General features: G+C 36.6%; 1 protein-coding gene across 1 annotated transcript in view; it reads right to left on the minus strand.

Annotated features, from left to right (window-relative positions):
• Positions 1–14,372, minus strand: part of SRBD1 (S1 RNA binding domain 1) — a 251,450-nt gene that overhangs the window by 19,192 nt on the left and 217,886 nt on the right. Inside the window, exons 18-19 of the mRNA XM_010838626.1 lie at positions 13,843–14,019; positions 6,500–6,679 (exon numbers count right to left, since the gene is read on the minus strand). Of these exons, the coding sequence (XP_010836928.1) occupies positions 6,500–6,679; positions 13,843–14,019 (357 nt within the window). The remainder of the gene's footprint in view (positions 1–6,499; positions 6,680–13,842; positions 14,020–14,372) is intronic.

The following is a 14,372-nucleotide window of genomic DNA, read 5'->3' on the forward strand; positions in this document are numbered from 1 at the left end:
AAATTCTGCATACTCTACATGAAGAATCCATTTTCTACAGAACCCTTAATAAAATAAAAAAGGCAAAGTTTCCTTTATCAGAGGAATAATGTTTTCCCCAGAGGAAAGACAGAGTCTAATCTCATGTGATGATACAGAAGAATACCCAAAGACAGCATATTCCAGATACTTTTTTTTTTTCCTTAAGAAGCACACAAAACACAAGTCTTGTTATATTTTTGTGCTGAACACAGACTGTCTTTAAGGGTATGATTCCCTTAATTTGAAAGGCAATTATGATTACATTTAAATCTGGCTCCACACTAGCTTTTTAATTGTGAGCTCAGGTTTTGGAGTGTCATAGATCTGGTTCAAATCTTGGTTTCACCAGTTGAATTATCTTAGGCAATTTACTTCACCCATCTGGGACTTTGTATACTTAAAGAAGTGGTAATATTAATAGCACTAACCTTATACAATTGCTGTGGGGTTTAAACAAGTTGATGCTTCTAAAGTGCCTGGTAATGAGGATATACTCCATGAAGGTTTGTTTTTATTAACTATTCCTCAAATCTGACCTGAGCTATGTTTTCCTATCTCCATCTCTCTTAAACATCTCTTTTCCTCTTTCTACTGGCTGAAACACCTAGCCCAAATGCCATCTCCTGCATGAAACCTTATAAGAAATTCCAATCTGGAAATGAAATCTTTCTCCTGTGAACAGGTTTGTGTTTTAAACTTAGCAAAAAGGGAACCCTCTTACACTGTTGGTGGGAATGCCAACTAGTACAGCCACTATGGAGAACAGTGTGGAGATTCCTTAAAAAACTGGAAATAGAACTGCCATACGACCCAGCAATCCCACTGCTGGGCACACACACCGAGGAAACCAGAACTGAAAGAGACACGTGTACCCCAATGTTCATCGCAGCACTGTTTATAATAGCCAGGACATGGAAGCAACCTAGATGTCCATCAGCAGACAAATGGATAAGAAAGCTGTGGTACATATACACAATGGAATATTACTCAGCTATTAAAAAGAATACATTTGAATCAGTTCTAATGAGGTGGATGAAACTGGAGCCTATTATACAGAGTGAAGTAAGCCAGAAAGAAAAACATCAATACAGTATACTAACGCATATATATGGAATTTAGAAAGATGGTAATGATAACCCTGTATGTGAGACAGCAAAAGAGACAGAGATGTATAGAACAGTCTTTTGGACTCTGTGGGAGAGGGAGAGGGTGGGATGATTTGGGAGAATGGCACTGAAACATGTATATTATCATATGTGAAACGAATCGCCAGTCCAGGTTCAATGCATGGGACAGGGTGTTCAGGGCTGGTGCACTGGGATGACCCTGAGGGATGGTATGGGGAGGGAGGTGGGAGGAGGGTTTAGGATGGGGAACACATGTACACCCATGGCATATTCATGGCAATGTATGGCAAAACCACTACAATATTGTAATTAGCCTCCAATTAAAATGAATAAATTTATTTATAAAAAAAACCCCAAAGGGCTGTTAGCAATTACTGACTTCTGTCATGGGTATCTGTGACTAAGTTTCATCCTCCCTGTTTTGGTAGGCTCCCTGGGACCATAAACCACCTCTATTCATTTTTATATTCTTTAGGCCATACCACGGCACTCTGTACATTCAAAGTGATGAATGAAATCATCAACAATAAAATTCATAAGAGTAAAAAAATGAAACTATAAATAACATGAAGAAAATATGGGAACACTGAATTCATCTTAGAAATCACGTGTCTTAAGAAAAAGAATAATACAGTTACTTCATAAAAAATTAAACATTCATATTTCAAAACATATCTGCATTATAAACAGATACAAAATTAAACTAGAAAAAAATCTCAGCCCATATGAAACACTTTAATATTTAATAGAGAATCCCTATACATAAATACAACTTTTAAGTACTATAAATAATAAAAATAGTAAAAAACAAAACAAAAAAAAAAAAACTAGACTTTTAAAAACCACTAAATGACTAACTTAGGTTACAAAATACCATGATCTCAGTTTTCTAAAATATGAATGTGAGAGAGAATATCATAAATACCAAAGTAAAAAGACTTAATGGCTTCACATTTTGGTGTATTTCTGGGAGTGACATCATGGTAGGGTAGCATTAAAGCTCTTTATGTTTCTACCATTTTCCTAATATAACTAAAAATGAAATTTACTGCAATGGAATTTACTTTTACAGGACTGAAATCAAACCACTGATGACCTAATCACATCCGTAATGAGCTTCTCCTCCCTGGGAAGACCCCTTTGTAACATCGTATGAAAAGTATGAACTACCTATGTTGAGTGATGTCTGTACTAAGTATAATCGAAAGTTAGAAACCGCTATCACAGTTCCAAAGTGGATAACGGGGATGGTAAGCAAATTTAGATAAATTACCATTTTTTCCTCTAGATTTTAAAGGTCAAGAGTGGAATTTCATGTAGAGAAATTTTCCATGAAAGAGTCCTCAAGTACTCTGCTTCTGAGAGACACGGCTACTCCCAAAGAAAGCAGAGAGAAGGATGAAGTCACTGGTAAGGGCTTTTATGCTCCACGTGCAGAAACTAGCCTATGTAAAAGCTGGCAGAGAAGTCCTGTCTAATTTAGTCCTGTCTAAATTAAAGATTTCTCAGGTTTGAACATTGCTGGTGGCATTATAAATCAGTATGTTACTTGGCAATGTATATTAAGAGCCACATAAACTTTCAAACCCTTTGGCAGAGTAATTCCACTTCTAGGAATCCATCATAAGGAACCACTACTAGTATGACTATTAGCTTCCCAGGTGGCTTAGTGGTAAGAATCTGCCTGCCAATGCAGGAGCTGCAGGAGACTCAGGTTTGTTCCCTGAGTCAGGAAGATACTCTGGAGAGGAAATGGTAACCCATTCCAGTATTTTTGCCAGGATAATCCCATGGACAGAGGAGCCTGGTGAGTTACAGTCCATGGCACTGCAAAGAGTCGGACATGACTGAGGATGCACACACGAGTACTACTATTTCTAAACTACAGTCCAGTCATTAAATGGAATATTATTTAGCCTTTAAAAAGCAATATGCAGAAACCAAAAATGTGTGCTTATATTAGAAAGGAACTTGAAGAACATATAAACCACATTCGAACTACATCATGGAAACAAACAAAAGTGTATATTAAAAAAAGATACTGGCTTGCATACAGCAAAATGCTAATTTGGAGATGACAACTCTTGCAAGAAGTCTATAAATCCATGTGCATATATGCATCTTCTCAAACAAACACTAAAAATACAATTACTGTGAGATCACAATTTTTTTAATATTAAAAAAATGAGAACCATGTGCTAGGATTAAGAATGGGACAAGGATGCCCATTCTGACCACTCCTATTCAATACAGTACTGAAAATTCTGGCTGTTGCAATAGGCAAGGAAAAGAAACGAAAAGCATGAAGATTAAAAAAAAAAGTAGTCTATTTATTTGCTGATAATGTAATTGTTTATATAGGAAGATTTAAAGAATCCACAAACACCTACTAAGATCTAGTAAATGAACTTATCAAGGTCACAGGATACAAAGTTACTATTAAAAAGCAATTTTGTCTTCACATATTAGCAGAAAACAATCAGCAACAAATTTTTAAAAATTCTACTTGCAATAGGGTTTAAAAGCATATTTAATAAAACATATGCAAGACCGCTACACTAGAAACTAAAAAACACTGTTGAGAGAAATGACAGAAGTTTTAAATAAATGGAAAGATAAAGTAAGTCCACTATCAAAAGACTCAATAAATATTATGAAGACATCAGTTGTTCCTAAATTCACCTATGGACTCAATATAAGCCCAATCAGAATCCTACCAGGTTTTGTTTTTTTTTTTTAATGTAAATTGACAAGTTCATTCTACAATTTATAGGAAAATCAAATCCTCTAGAATATTCAGAGCACTGTTGGAAAAACAAAGTCAGAGGTCTTACACTATCTGACTTCAAAATTCAGCATAAAATTATAGTAATCAAGATAGTATGGTACAGACAAAAAGATCAATGAAATAGAAGAGAGAGCTAGAAATAGATTCACACTTACAGAGACTTCTATTTTAAACAAAGGCACAAAACAATGGGTAAAGAGAATGGTGTTTTTGTTATTGTTTTTTAAAACGGTGCTGGAATAACTAAATGTTCACAATGAAGAAAGAAAGTGAACCTTGACCCCTACACTTCAAATCATACTAACTTCAGATATATCACTGAATGTAAAAGCTAAAATCATCACGTTTTAAGAACAAAACACTGAAGAATAGATTCATGACTTGAGATAGGCGAAAGATTCTTAGCACATACAAAGAAGTAACTTCATATGGAAGAAAAAATGGATAAATTAGACACCAAAATTTCAAAACTTCTGCACATTAATAAGAAAATAAAGAGGTAAGCCACAAACTAGGGCAAAATATTTGTGGAACATATATTTGACAAAGGACTAATAATATACAGAATATGTTTTAAAAATTCTCGTGACTCAATAATAAAAAAAACAACTCAATTAGAAAATGGCTAAATGATATGAACAGAGGGTTCACAGAAGAAGATATACAAATGGCTAAGAAGCACACAAGAAAGTGCTCAATGTCACCAGGGAAATGCAAATTAAAACCACAGAGATACTACCACAGACACAAATACACGAGAATGGCTAACATTAAAAAGACTAATACCAGATGATGGCAAAGAGAACTGTTAGCATTGTTGATGGAAGTTTAAAATGGTACAATTAATTACACTGGAGTACAGTCTAGAAATTTCTAAAAAAAAAACTAAACACCTGATTTATGACCCAGCAAATCCTCTCCTAAGTATTTTTCCAAGGTAAGTGAAAATAATACATGTCAACAACAAAAATTATACAAGAATGTTCAAAGTGGCTTTACTCAAAATAGCCAAAAACTTGGAAATAGGCAAAGTTCCTTCAGTAAGGAGAATAAACTATGGAATAATCATACAATGGCACAATTATTTAGCAATAAAAAGGAACCAGATACTTGTTCATGTTAAAACATGAATTTAAAAAATCTCTAAATGTTGAAAGAAGCCTTACACAAAAAAGTACAACTGTATGATGTCATTCATATGAAGTTCAAGAAGAGGGAAACTAATCTTTGGTTGAAAAATGTGAACATGTGGTCAGCTCTGAGAGGCTAGGACAGGGATTATGTTAACAAGGATTATGCTAGAATATGGGATTATATTAATCCCAGGGATTATCTGGGAAGGGGTACAAAGAAACATTTTAGGATGATGGTAACGTTTTTCATCTTGATAGAGGTTTGGGTTACCAGATGTAGGTATTTATTTGCCAAAATTCAGCTCTTATACACCTAAAATTTAAATGTATGTGAATTTTACCTCAAAAGACAAAAAGATCAAGAACTACTGAATTCTAGTTAATGATATACATGCCAAAGTATTAGCTGAAAGTGTGCTGATATCTGCAAATTTCTTTAAAATATATATAAAAAAGAAATGGACTAATGGACAAAAAGATGGATAAGTGAAAACACGGGCATAACAAAATATTAATGCTAAAATCTAGGTGAGGGTATATTGGGATTCACTGTAAAAATTTTTTTCAACATTTCTCTATGCTTAAATTTTTTTATAATAAAATATTGGGAAAAAAAAGATATCACTGCTGATGTTGACAGAGTATTCTTTTTTTTTGTATTTTCTAAGTTTTCTATAATGTTTATAGAAATTTCTAAAATGTTTACAATCTTAAACATTTTAAAAGAAATTAAATTACATTTCTTAAAATAATCAAACATAAATTATTTTAAAACAAGTTAAAAATCTTAGATTCAGTGAAAATTAAAATGTCCACTATTTTTCAACTGTTTAGTTCACTAGAAGTCTTAAGTATGTAGTTGTGTAGCAAGTCACTATTTTTGAACTAATTAAAAACCGTGAACTAATCAAATGTGGTATTAAATTTTTTTCTTTTAATGTCTAATTTTAAACTTTCCCTTGTACTCAAACCTTTCCCTGTGTTAATTAATGTATTCTCATTAAAAGTGTATCATTTCTTAGACTCTATAATAACTAAGCAGGGCAATATTTCTTATGAAATCTGAGAGCTGGCTGTTTACTGAAGGCCTTTATCTTTAGATAAGCATAAGCTTTAAGCCAGGTGCTAGTCATTTGTGTCTTGTTAATTTCCAAAACAAACAGAGGAGAGTGCCATGCAATTTCCATTACACACACTTCACCATTAGGACCAGGGTTTATTAGCTTGACACTGCTCCAGGAATAATGGTTTCATTCCTCACTGAAATAAAATAATGTGCCACACAACTCAGCAATGCGGAACTTCTCAAAAATGTTGTCATGTTAAACACGGTCATATTTTTAAAGTCTCCATTATGTCATAACAAAGGCCATTTGCTGTAGAGAACTCATTGTGAGCACAGAGAATTCCCACAGGGGCCCCAGACTTACCTCATTGCTGTGTCATACGATTCCGGGTGAATACAAGTTTGGTCCAAAGGATTTGGCTTTAGTACAACGTTCACTGCAGTTTTGCTCCTTTTCTTGCCTTGCTTCTCATTTGTGACCTCAACACCTGCTGAAGCTGTTACAGCAACTCCCTGAGTTTGGCCTGCAGATTCAGTTTGCTGACTACTGTAACCATTCAAAACAGAAAATAACAAACTTCTGTAAAGCAATTATCTTTTAATTAAAAAATAAAATAAAATAATACTATGTTTCTGTCATAAAAAAAAATAAACACTATGGGGGGATGTGGGAAGGTTAAAGGGTGGGCAGAGGGTTAGAGTCTTTCATTAAAAATGAGCTTACTTCTCTGCCAAACAAATATACACAAACAGCCACCAGATTTTGACCATGCACTTCACAGACATTACCACTTATTTGTTTAAACCTATTAATAGGGCTTTCTGTTACTTAAAGCCCCAAACATTCTTAATTGATTCTGCCCGTGTAATTGGCATTCTAGGAGAGAACAGAGAAAAACAGACGAAAATAAATTAAATGAGGAGGAGAAAGAAAAGGTGATTTCTCAGAGCTGAAAAAAAACACAAGCTCCAAAAAAAAAAAAAAAACACAAGCTCCCCAAAGGAATCTACTGAGTATAAAACAGAATGAATGGGAAAAGAATGACTAGAAAAAGACTCACATTTGACTTATGACAGGGAAACTTTAGAATTTTAAAAATTAAGAGATAAAAATAAAACATTACTTTGAAAGGAACTAGAATCAAACTGGCATCAGTTTTCTCACTGACAAACACAGACACCGGAACATAGTGGAACAATATTTTAAGTCTGAGACAAAATGATTTTGAATCTAGAATTATATACCTAGGCAAACTACAGTCAAGTTAAAATCACTTTCAGACATGTAAGGACTGTGGTATAACCCATATAATATACTCTCTCTGAAAAGCAATTCTTGAGTATGAACTCCAGCAAAAACATTGAGTTCAAGAAAAATGATAATGTGGGCTATAAGAAACAGTGATGAGTACAGGAACCATAAAAATCACTAGGTTAAATAACTGTTCATGAATATTGTAAAAAATGTATAAAAAGAACAGTCTGAAACTAAAATCCCAGATTATCTCACCACAGGACACAGCATTGAAGGGAAGAAGGTTGGGAAGAGACCTTTGGTACTAGTTTTCTCTAGGAGGAGTACAGAGACACCTATTAACTCCAGAGACCAATCCAAATCAAATTTAAAGATAATAACCAGAAGAACAGAAGAAAGATACAAAAGCTGAAATCACTAAGAGGAGATAAAGATGAGTAAGGAAGACAATCTGATTTCGGTGTTGGCCATATGGTGATGTTCATGTGTAGAGTCTTCTCTTGTGTTGTTGGAAGAGAGTGTTTGCTATGACCAGTGCATTCTCTTGGCAAAACTCTATTAGCCTTTGCCCTGCTTCATTCTGTACTCAAAGGCCAAATTTGCCTGATATTCCAGGTGTTTCTTGACTTCCTATTTTTGCATTCCAGTCCCCTGTAATGAAAAGGACATCTTTTTGGGTGTTAGTTCTAAAAGGTCTTGTAGGTCTTCATAGAACTGTTCAACTTCAGCTTCTTCAGCATTACTGGTTGGGGCACAGACTTGGATTACTGTGATAATGAATGGTTTGCCTTAGAAACAAACAGAGATCATTCCATCATTTTTTGAGATTGCATCTAAGTACTGCATTTTGGACTCTTTTGTTGACTATGATGGCTATCCCATTTCTTCTAAGGGATTCCTGCCCACAGTAGTAGATATAATGGTTATCTGAGTTAAATTCAACCATTCTTGTCCACTTTAGTTCACCGATCCCTAAAATGTTGATGTACACTCTTGGCATCTCCTGTTTGACCACTTCCAATTTGCCTTGATTCATGGAACTAACATTCCAGGTTCCTATGCAATATTGCTCTTTACAGCATTGGACCTTGCTTCTATCACAAGTCACATCCACAACTGGGTGTTGTTTTTGCTTTGGCTCTGTCCCTTCATTCTTTCTGGAGTTATTTCTCCACTGATCTCCAGTAGCATATTGGGCACCTACCGACCTGGGGAGTTCATCTTTCAGTGTCCTATCTTTTTGCCTTTTCATACTATTTATGGGGTTCTCAAGGCAAGAATATTGAAGGGGTTTGGCCATTCCCTTCTCCAGTGGATCACATTTTGTGAGAACTCTCCACCATGACCCGTCCATCTTGAGTGGCCCTACATGGCATGGCTTAGTTTCATTGAGTTAGACAAGGCTGTGGTCCATACGATCAGATTGGCTAGTTTTCTGTGATTGTGGTTTCAGTCTGTCTGCCCTCTGATGACCTCTCTTAGCACCTACTGTCTTACTGGGGTTTCCAAAGAATAGCAAGGAGAGATAATAAAGCTTTCCTCAGTGATCAGTGAAAAGAAATAGAGGAAAATAATAGAATGGGAAAGACTAGAGATCTCTTTAAGAAAATCAGAGATACCAAGGGAACTTTTCATGCAAAGATGGGCACAATAAAGGACAGAAATGGTATGGAACTAACAAAAGCAGAAGATATTAAAAAGAGATGGCAAGAATACACAGAAGAACTATACAAAAAAGATCTTCATGACCCAGATAATCATGACGGTGTGATCACTCACCTAGAGCTAGACATCCTGGAATGCAAACTCAAGTGGGCCTTAGGAAGCATCACTACGAACAAAGCTAGTGGAGGTGATGGAATTCCAGTCGAGCTATTTCAAATCTTGAAAGATGATGCTGTGGAAGTGCTGCACTCAATATGCCAACAAATTTGGAGAACTCAGCAGTGGCCACAGGACTGGAAAAGGTCAGTTTTCATTCCAATCCCAAAGAAAGGCAATGCCAAAGAATGCTCAAACTACTGCACAATTGCACTCATCTCACATGCTAGCAAAATAATGCTCAAAATTCTCCAAGCCAGGCTTCAGCAATACGAGAACTGTGAACTTCCAAATGTTCAAGCTGGATTTAGGAAAGGCAGAGGAACCAGAGTCAAATTGGCAACATACACTGGATCACTGAAAAAGCAAAAGAGTTCCAGAAAAACATCTATTTCTGCTTTACTGACTATGCCAAAGCCTTTGACTGTGTGGGTCACAATAAACTGTGGAAAATGCTGAAAAAGATGGGAATACCAGGCCACCTGACCTGTCTCTTGAGAAATCTGTATGCAGGTCAGGAAGCAACAGTTAGAACTGGACATGGAACAACAGACTGGTTCCAAATAGGAAAAGGAATACATCAAGGCTGTCTATTGTCACCCTGCCTATTTAACTTATATGCAGAGTGCATCATGAGAAATGCTGGGCTGGAGGAAGCACAAGCTAGAATCAAGACTGTTTATAATAGCCAGGACATGGAAGCAACCTAGATGTCCATCAGCAGACAAATGGATAAGAAAGCTGTGGTACATATACACAATGGAATATTACTCAGCCATTAAAAAGAATACATTTGAATCAGTTCTAATGAGGTAGATGAAACTGGAGCCTATTATACAGAGTGAAGTAAGCCAGAAAGAAAAACACCAATACAGTATACTAACGCATATATATGGAATTTAGAAAGATGGTAACAATAACCCTTGTATGCGAGACAGCAAAAGAGACACAGATGTATACAACAGTCTTTTGGACTCTGTGGGAGAGGGAGAGGGTGGGATGATTTGGGAGAATGGCATTGAAACATGTATAATATCATATAAGAAATGAATCGCCAGTCCAGGTTCAATGCAGGATGCTTGGGGCTGGTGCACTGGGATGACCCAGAGGGATGGTATGGGGAGGGAGGTGGGAGGGGGGTTCAGGATGGGGAGCACGTGTGCACCCGTGGCGGATTCATGTTGATGTATGGCAAAACCAGAAGCATAAAGCAGAGACATTACTTTGCCAACAAAGGTCCATCTAGTCAAGGCTATGGTTTTTCCTGTGGTCATGTATGGATGTGAGAGTTGGACTGTGAAGAAGGCTGAGCGCCAAAGAATTGATGCTTTTGAACTGTGGTGTTGGAGAAGACTCTTGAGAGTCCCTTGGACTGCAGGGAGATCCAACCAGTCCATTCTGAAGGAGATCAGCCCTGGGATTTCTTTGGAAGGAATGATGCTAAAGCTGAAACTCCAGTACTTTGGCCACCTCATGCGAAGAGTTGACTCATTGGAAAAGACTCTGATGCTGGGAGGTATTGGGGGCAAGAGGATAAGGGAACGACAGAGGACGAGATGGCTGGATGGCATCACTGACTTGATGGACGTGAGTCTGAGTGAACTCTGGGAGTTGGTGATGGACAGGGAGGCCTGGCGTGCTGTGATTCATGGGGTTGCAGAGTTGGACACGACTGAGCGACTGATCTGATCTGATCTGATGGTAAAATCAATAAAATACTGTAAAGTAATTAGCCTCCAATTAAAATAAATAAATTTAAATTAAAAAAAATTTTTTAAAGCACTAAAACTAAAAAAAATGTATGTAGAGAAAAATTTCTAAAAGGTGAAATACAAGTTGATAGTAAGCACAAATAAAACAAAATTATTAGCCAAAAAAAAAAAAAAAAAACTGCCAGGAGAAATATCAATAACCTCAGATATGCAGATGACACCACCCTTATGGCAGAAAGTGAAGAACTAAAGAGCTTTTTGATGAAAGTGAAAGAGGAGAATGAAAAAGTTGGCTTAAATTCAGAAAACTAAGATCATGGCACCTGTTCCCATCACTTCATGGCAAACAGATGGGGAAACAGTGGAAACAGTGTCAGACATTATTTTTGGGGGCTCCAAAATCACTGCAGATGGTGACTGCAGCCATGAAATTAAAAGACACTCCTTGGAAGGAAAGTTATGACCAACCTAGATAGCATATTAAAAAGCAGAGACATTACTTTGTCAACAAAGGTTTGTCTAGTCAAGACTACTGGTTTTTCCAGTAGTCATGTATGGATGTGAGAGTTGGACTGTAAAGAATGCTGAGCACTGAAGAATCAATGCTTTTGAACTGTGGTGTTGGAGAAGACTCTTGAGAGTCCCTTGGACTGCAAGGAGATCCAACCAGTCCATCTAAAGCAGATCAGTCCTGGGTGTTCATTGGAAGGACTGATGTTGAAGCTGAAACTCCAATACTTTGGCCACCTGATGGGAAGAGCTGACTCATCTGAAAAGTCCCTGATGCTGGGAAAGATTGAGGGCAGGAGGAAAAGGGGACAACAGAGGATGAGATGGTTAGATGGCATCACCAACTCAATGGACATGAGTTTGGGTAAATTCCAGGAGTTGGTGATGGACAGGAAGCCAGGGCAGTCATGGGGTTGCAAAGAGTCGGACACGACTGAGCAACTGAACTCAAGTGAAGGAAGACAAGGAGAAAAACAGGAAGGAGCCCTGTTAACTGACAAATGTAACAAACTGCATGAAAAAAAAAGAATCAGGAGGCATGAAGAGAAAATATAAAAGATGGAAGTTCAAACATATCAATAAGCATAACTTTGAACAGATTAAGATTAAGCAAAAACAGAAAATCTATGAGTCATATAAAAAACTGAACATCATAGAAAGTTTGAAAATAAAAAATACCAAGCATATTCTGAAAAGGCAGATACGGCAACAACGTTAGCAAACAAAATAGATTTGAAAATAAAAGCACTCAATAAGACAGCAGTAGTCATTCTGAATAAATGCATGACTCATCAAGGAAATATAATAGTGGTGAATCTTCAAGTCCTTCATTACCAGTTGAAAACAACTACGCTTTGAAATAACCCAAATGTTCAACAGAGCACTGATTAGATTAAATTACAGTCCATTTATAAATTAAATACTGTGCTGGCATATATAAAGAATGATATAAGTCAATAAGTAATATGTGGAAAGAGATCCAAGATATATTACTGAAACAAAACAAGTTTCAACTAGTTGTATACCATAAGTTGTTCTGTATGCATTTAAAAATAATAGACACATATATATAAGCTTATATAAGTATACATTTAGTTTTGGAAGCAATAATAAGAAACTATTTTGAAGGGACAAGTTGGGGTACACTTTTCACTTTATTCTTTTTTATACTGTTTGAATTTACTAACCAAGTGCTTTACTGGTTAATTAATCGATTTTTCCCACTATATGAAGTGTCACCTTTATCATAAATTAAATTCCCTCTGTGTTTTAGTGTATTTCAGACTCTATTCTGTTCTACCTATTTCTACATCAAACCCAAACTGTTTTAATTACTATGGCTTCAAAATATATTCTGCTTTTCAGAGGGGCTGGTTTTCCCTCAGTCTTTTCCAGAAAAAAATAAATGATTATAACTTTTGTGTCAGAAGAAAAAAATACACAATGAATGAATCAAGTAGTTCCAAAGCTGCTGCTGCTAAGTCGCTTCAGTCGCGTTCAACTCTGCGCGACCCCAGAGCAGCAAATGCATGAAAGCTAGTCTTCTATGATTACAAAATGCTAAGGCGTTTGCCCAATTTCTTTGCTTTTTGTGCTACCAGGATTAGAAAGCAAGAATTTAGCTCTTAATTTACACATCTGCTAATTAATGCCTTGGCCAGTTTTCATTGAGGAAGAAGCAGGGAAACTCAATTATGCTGCCCCCCCCTTTCTTTTTTTTTGGCCACACCCCCAAGGCATGCGGAACTCCACTGACCAGGAATGGACTTTGTGGCCCTTGGAGTAGCAGCACATTGTCTTAACCACTGGACCACCAGGGAAGTCCCTCAACTATGCTTAGGGGAACAGCTGTCACTCTGAAGTGGTCATTGCAAAGTCTTCTTTGTAGCCTCATCTTGTGCCAGTCCTTCCACTTGTGGTGCTCCGATCACATTGGCCTTAGCTTCTTTTCCTAAATGCACCAAAGTGGTCCTGCCTCAGGCCGCTGCACACATACTGTCTGCTCTGCTTGAATGCCTTCCTTCTGATCCCTATGTGACTGGCTCCTTCATTTCATTCAAAACTTGGCTCAAATAACTTTTCAGTAAATAACTCATATAAAGCAGTTTATTGCTCCCTAAGATACCGTCATATTGCTTTGTTTTAATTTTTATAACACTTATCTGAAACTGTTTTACTAGTTTATTTATTGTCTGTCTCATTTATTAAAACTTAACTCCATGAGGCCAGTGAATTTGTTCATTTGTTCACTGCTGTATTCCCAATGCCTAGTAAAGATTAAGATAGTCTACACATATTGAATGAAAGAATGAAGAAATGAACAGCTAGGATTTATGCCAGTGAGAAGGATGGGTAACAGTACAAAAGTAGGTTTATATTAGAAATGACAGTGTACACTTTAATAATCACCTGCAAAATGTTCGAATATAATCCTGGTTGACTCTGATGAAACCAGCACATTGTTGGAAAGATTTTGGACCCAGCCCTTTCACTTTCTTCAGCTGTTCTCGGTTGATGAATGGCCCATTTTTCTCACGCCATTCAATAATATTTTTGGCTCGGTTGGCATTGAGTCCAGCGATATGCCTAAAAAAATAAACAAAATGAGTAACGTGGCCAGTATAATTGTTCTAAGAGAACTGAAAGAAAAGATGGCATGTAAAGAAACATAAAAGCAATTGCAATTATATCTTTCATATGTCTCTAAGTTCAGTTAATCAAAGGTGGGTTATGTCAAAAAGACAAAGGGGAAACAGTTTTCCAAGAGGAGTGAAGGACAGTAGGAAGCAAAACAGTGACAAAACCAGGGCTGTCATAAAGATGCTGGCAAACTGGGGAACAGAGGTGTAAGAACACTACTTTTCCTATAGTATTTCTACACTAGTTACACTACTTGTATTTCTAAAGCAAGTAATAATTCTGCCTATTCCCAGTTAGCT

The sequence above is a fragment of the Bison bison genome, unplaced genomic scaffold, assembly GCF_000754665.1.
Source record: "Bison bison bison isolate TAMUID 2011002044 unplaced genomic scaffold, Bison_UMD1.0 scf7180017864101, whole genome shotgun sequence".
Taxonomy (NCBI): domain Eukaryota; kingdom Metazoa; phylum Chordata; class Mammalia; order Artiodactyla; family Bovidae; genus Bison; species Bison bison.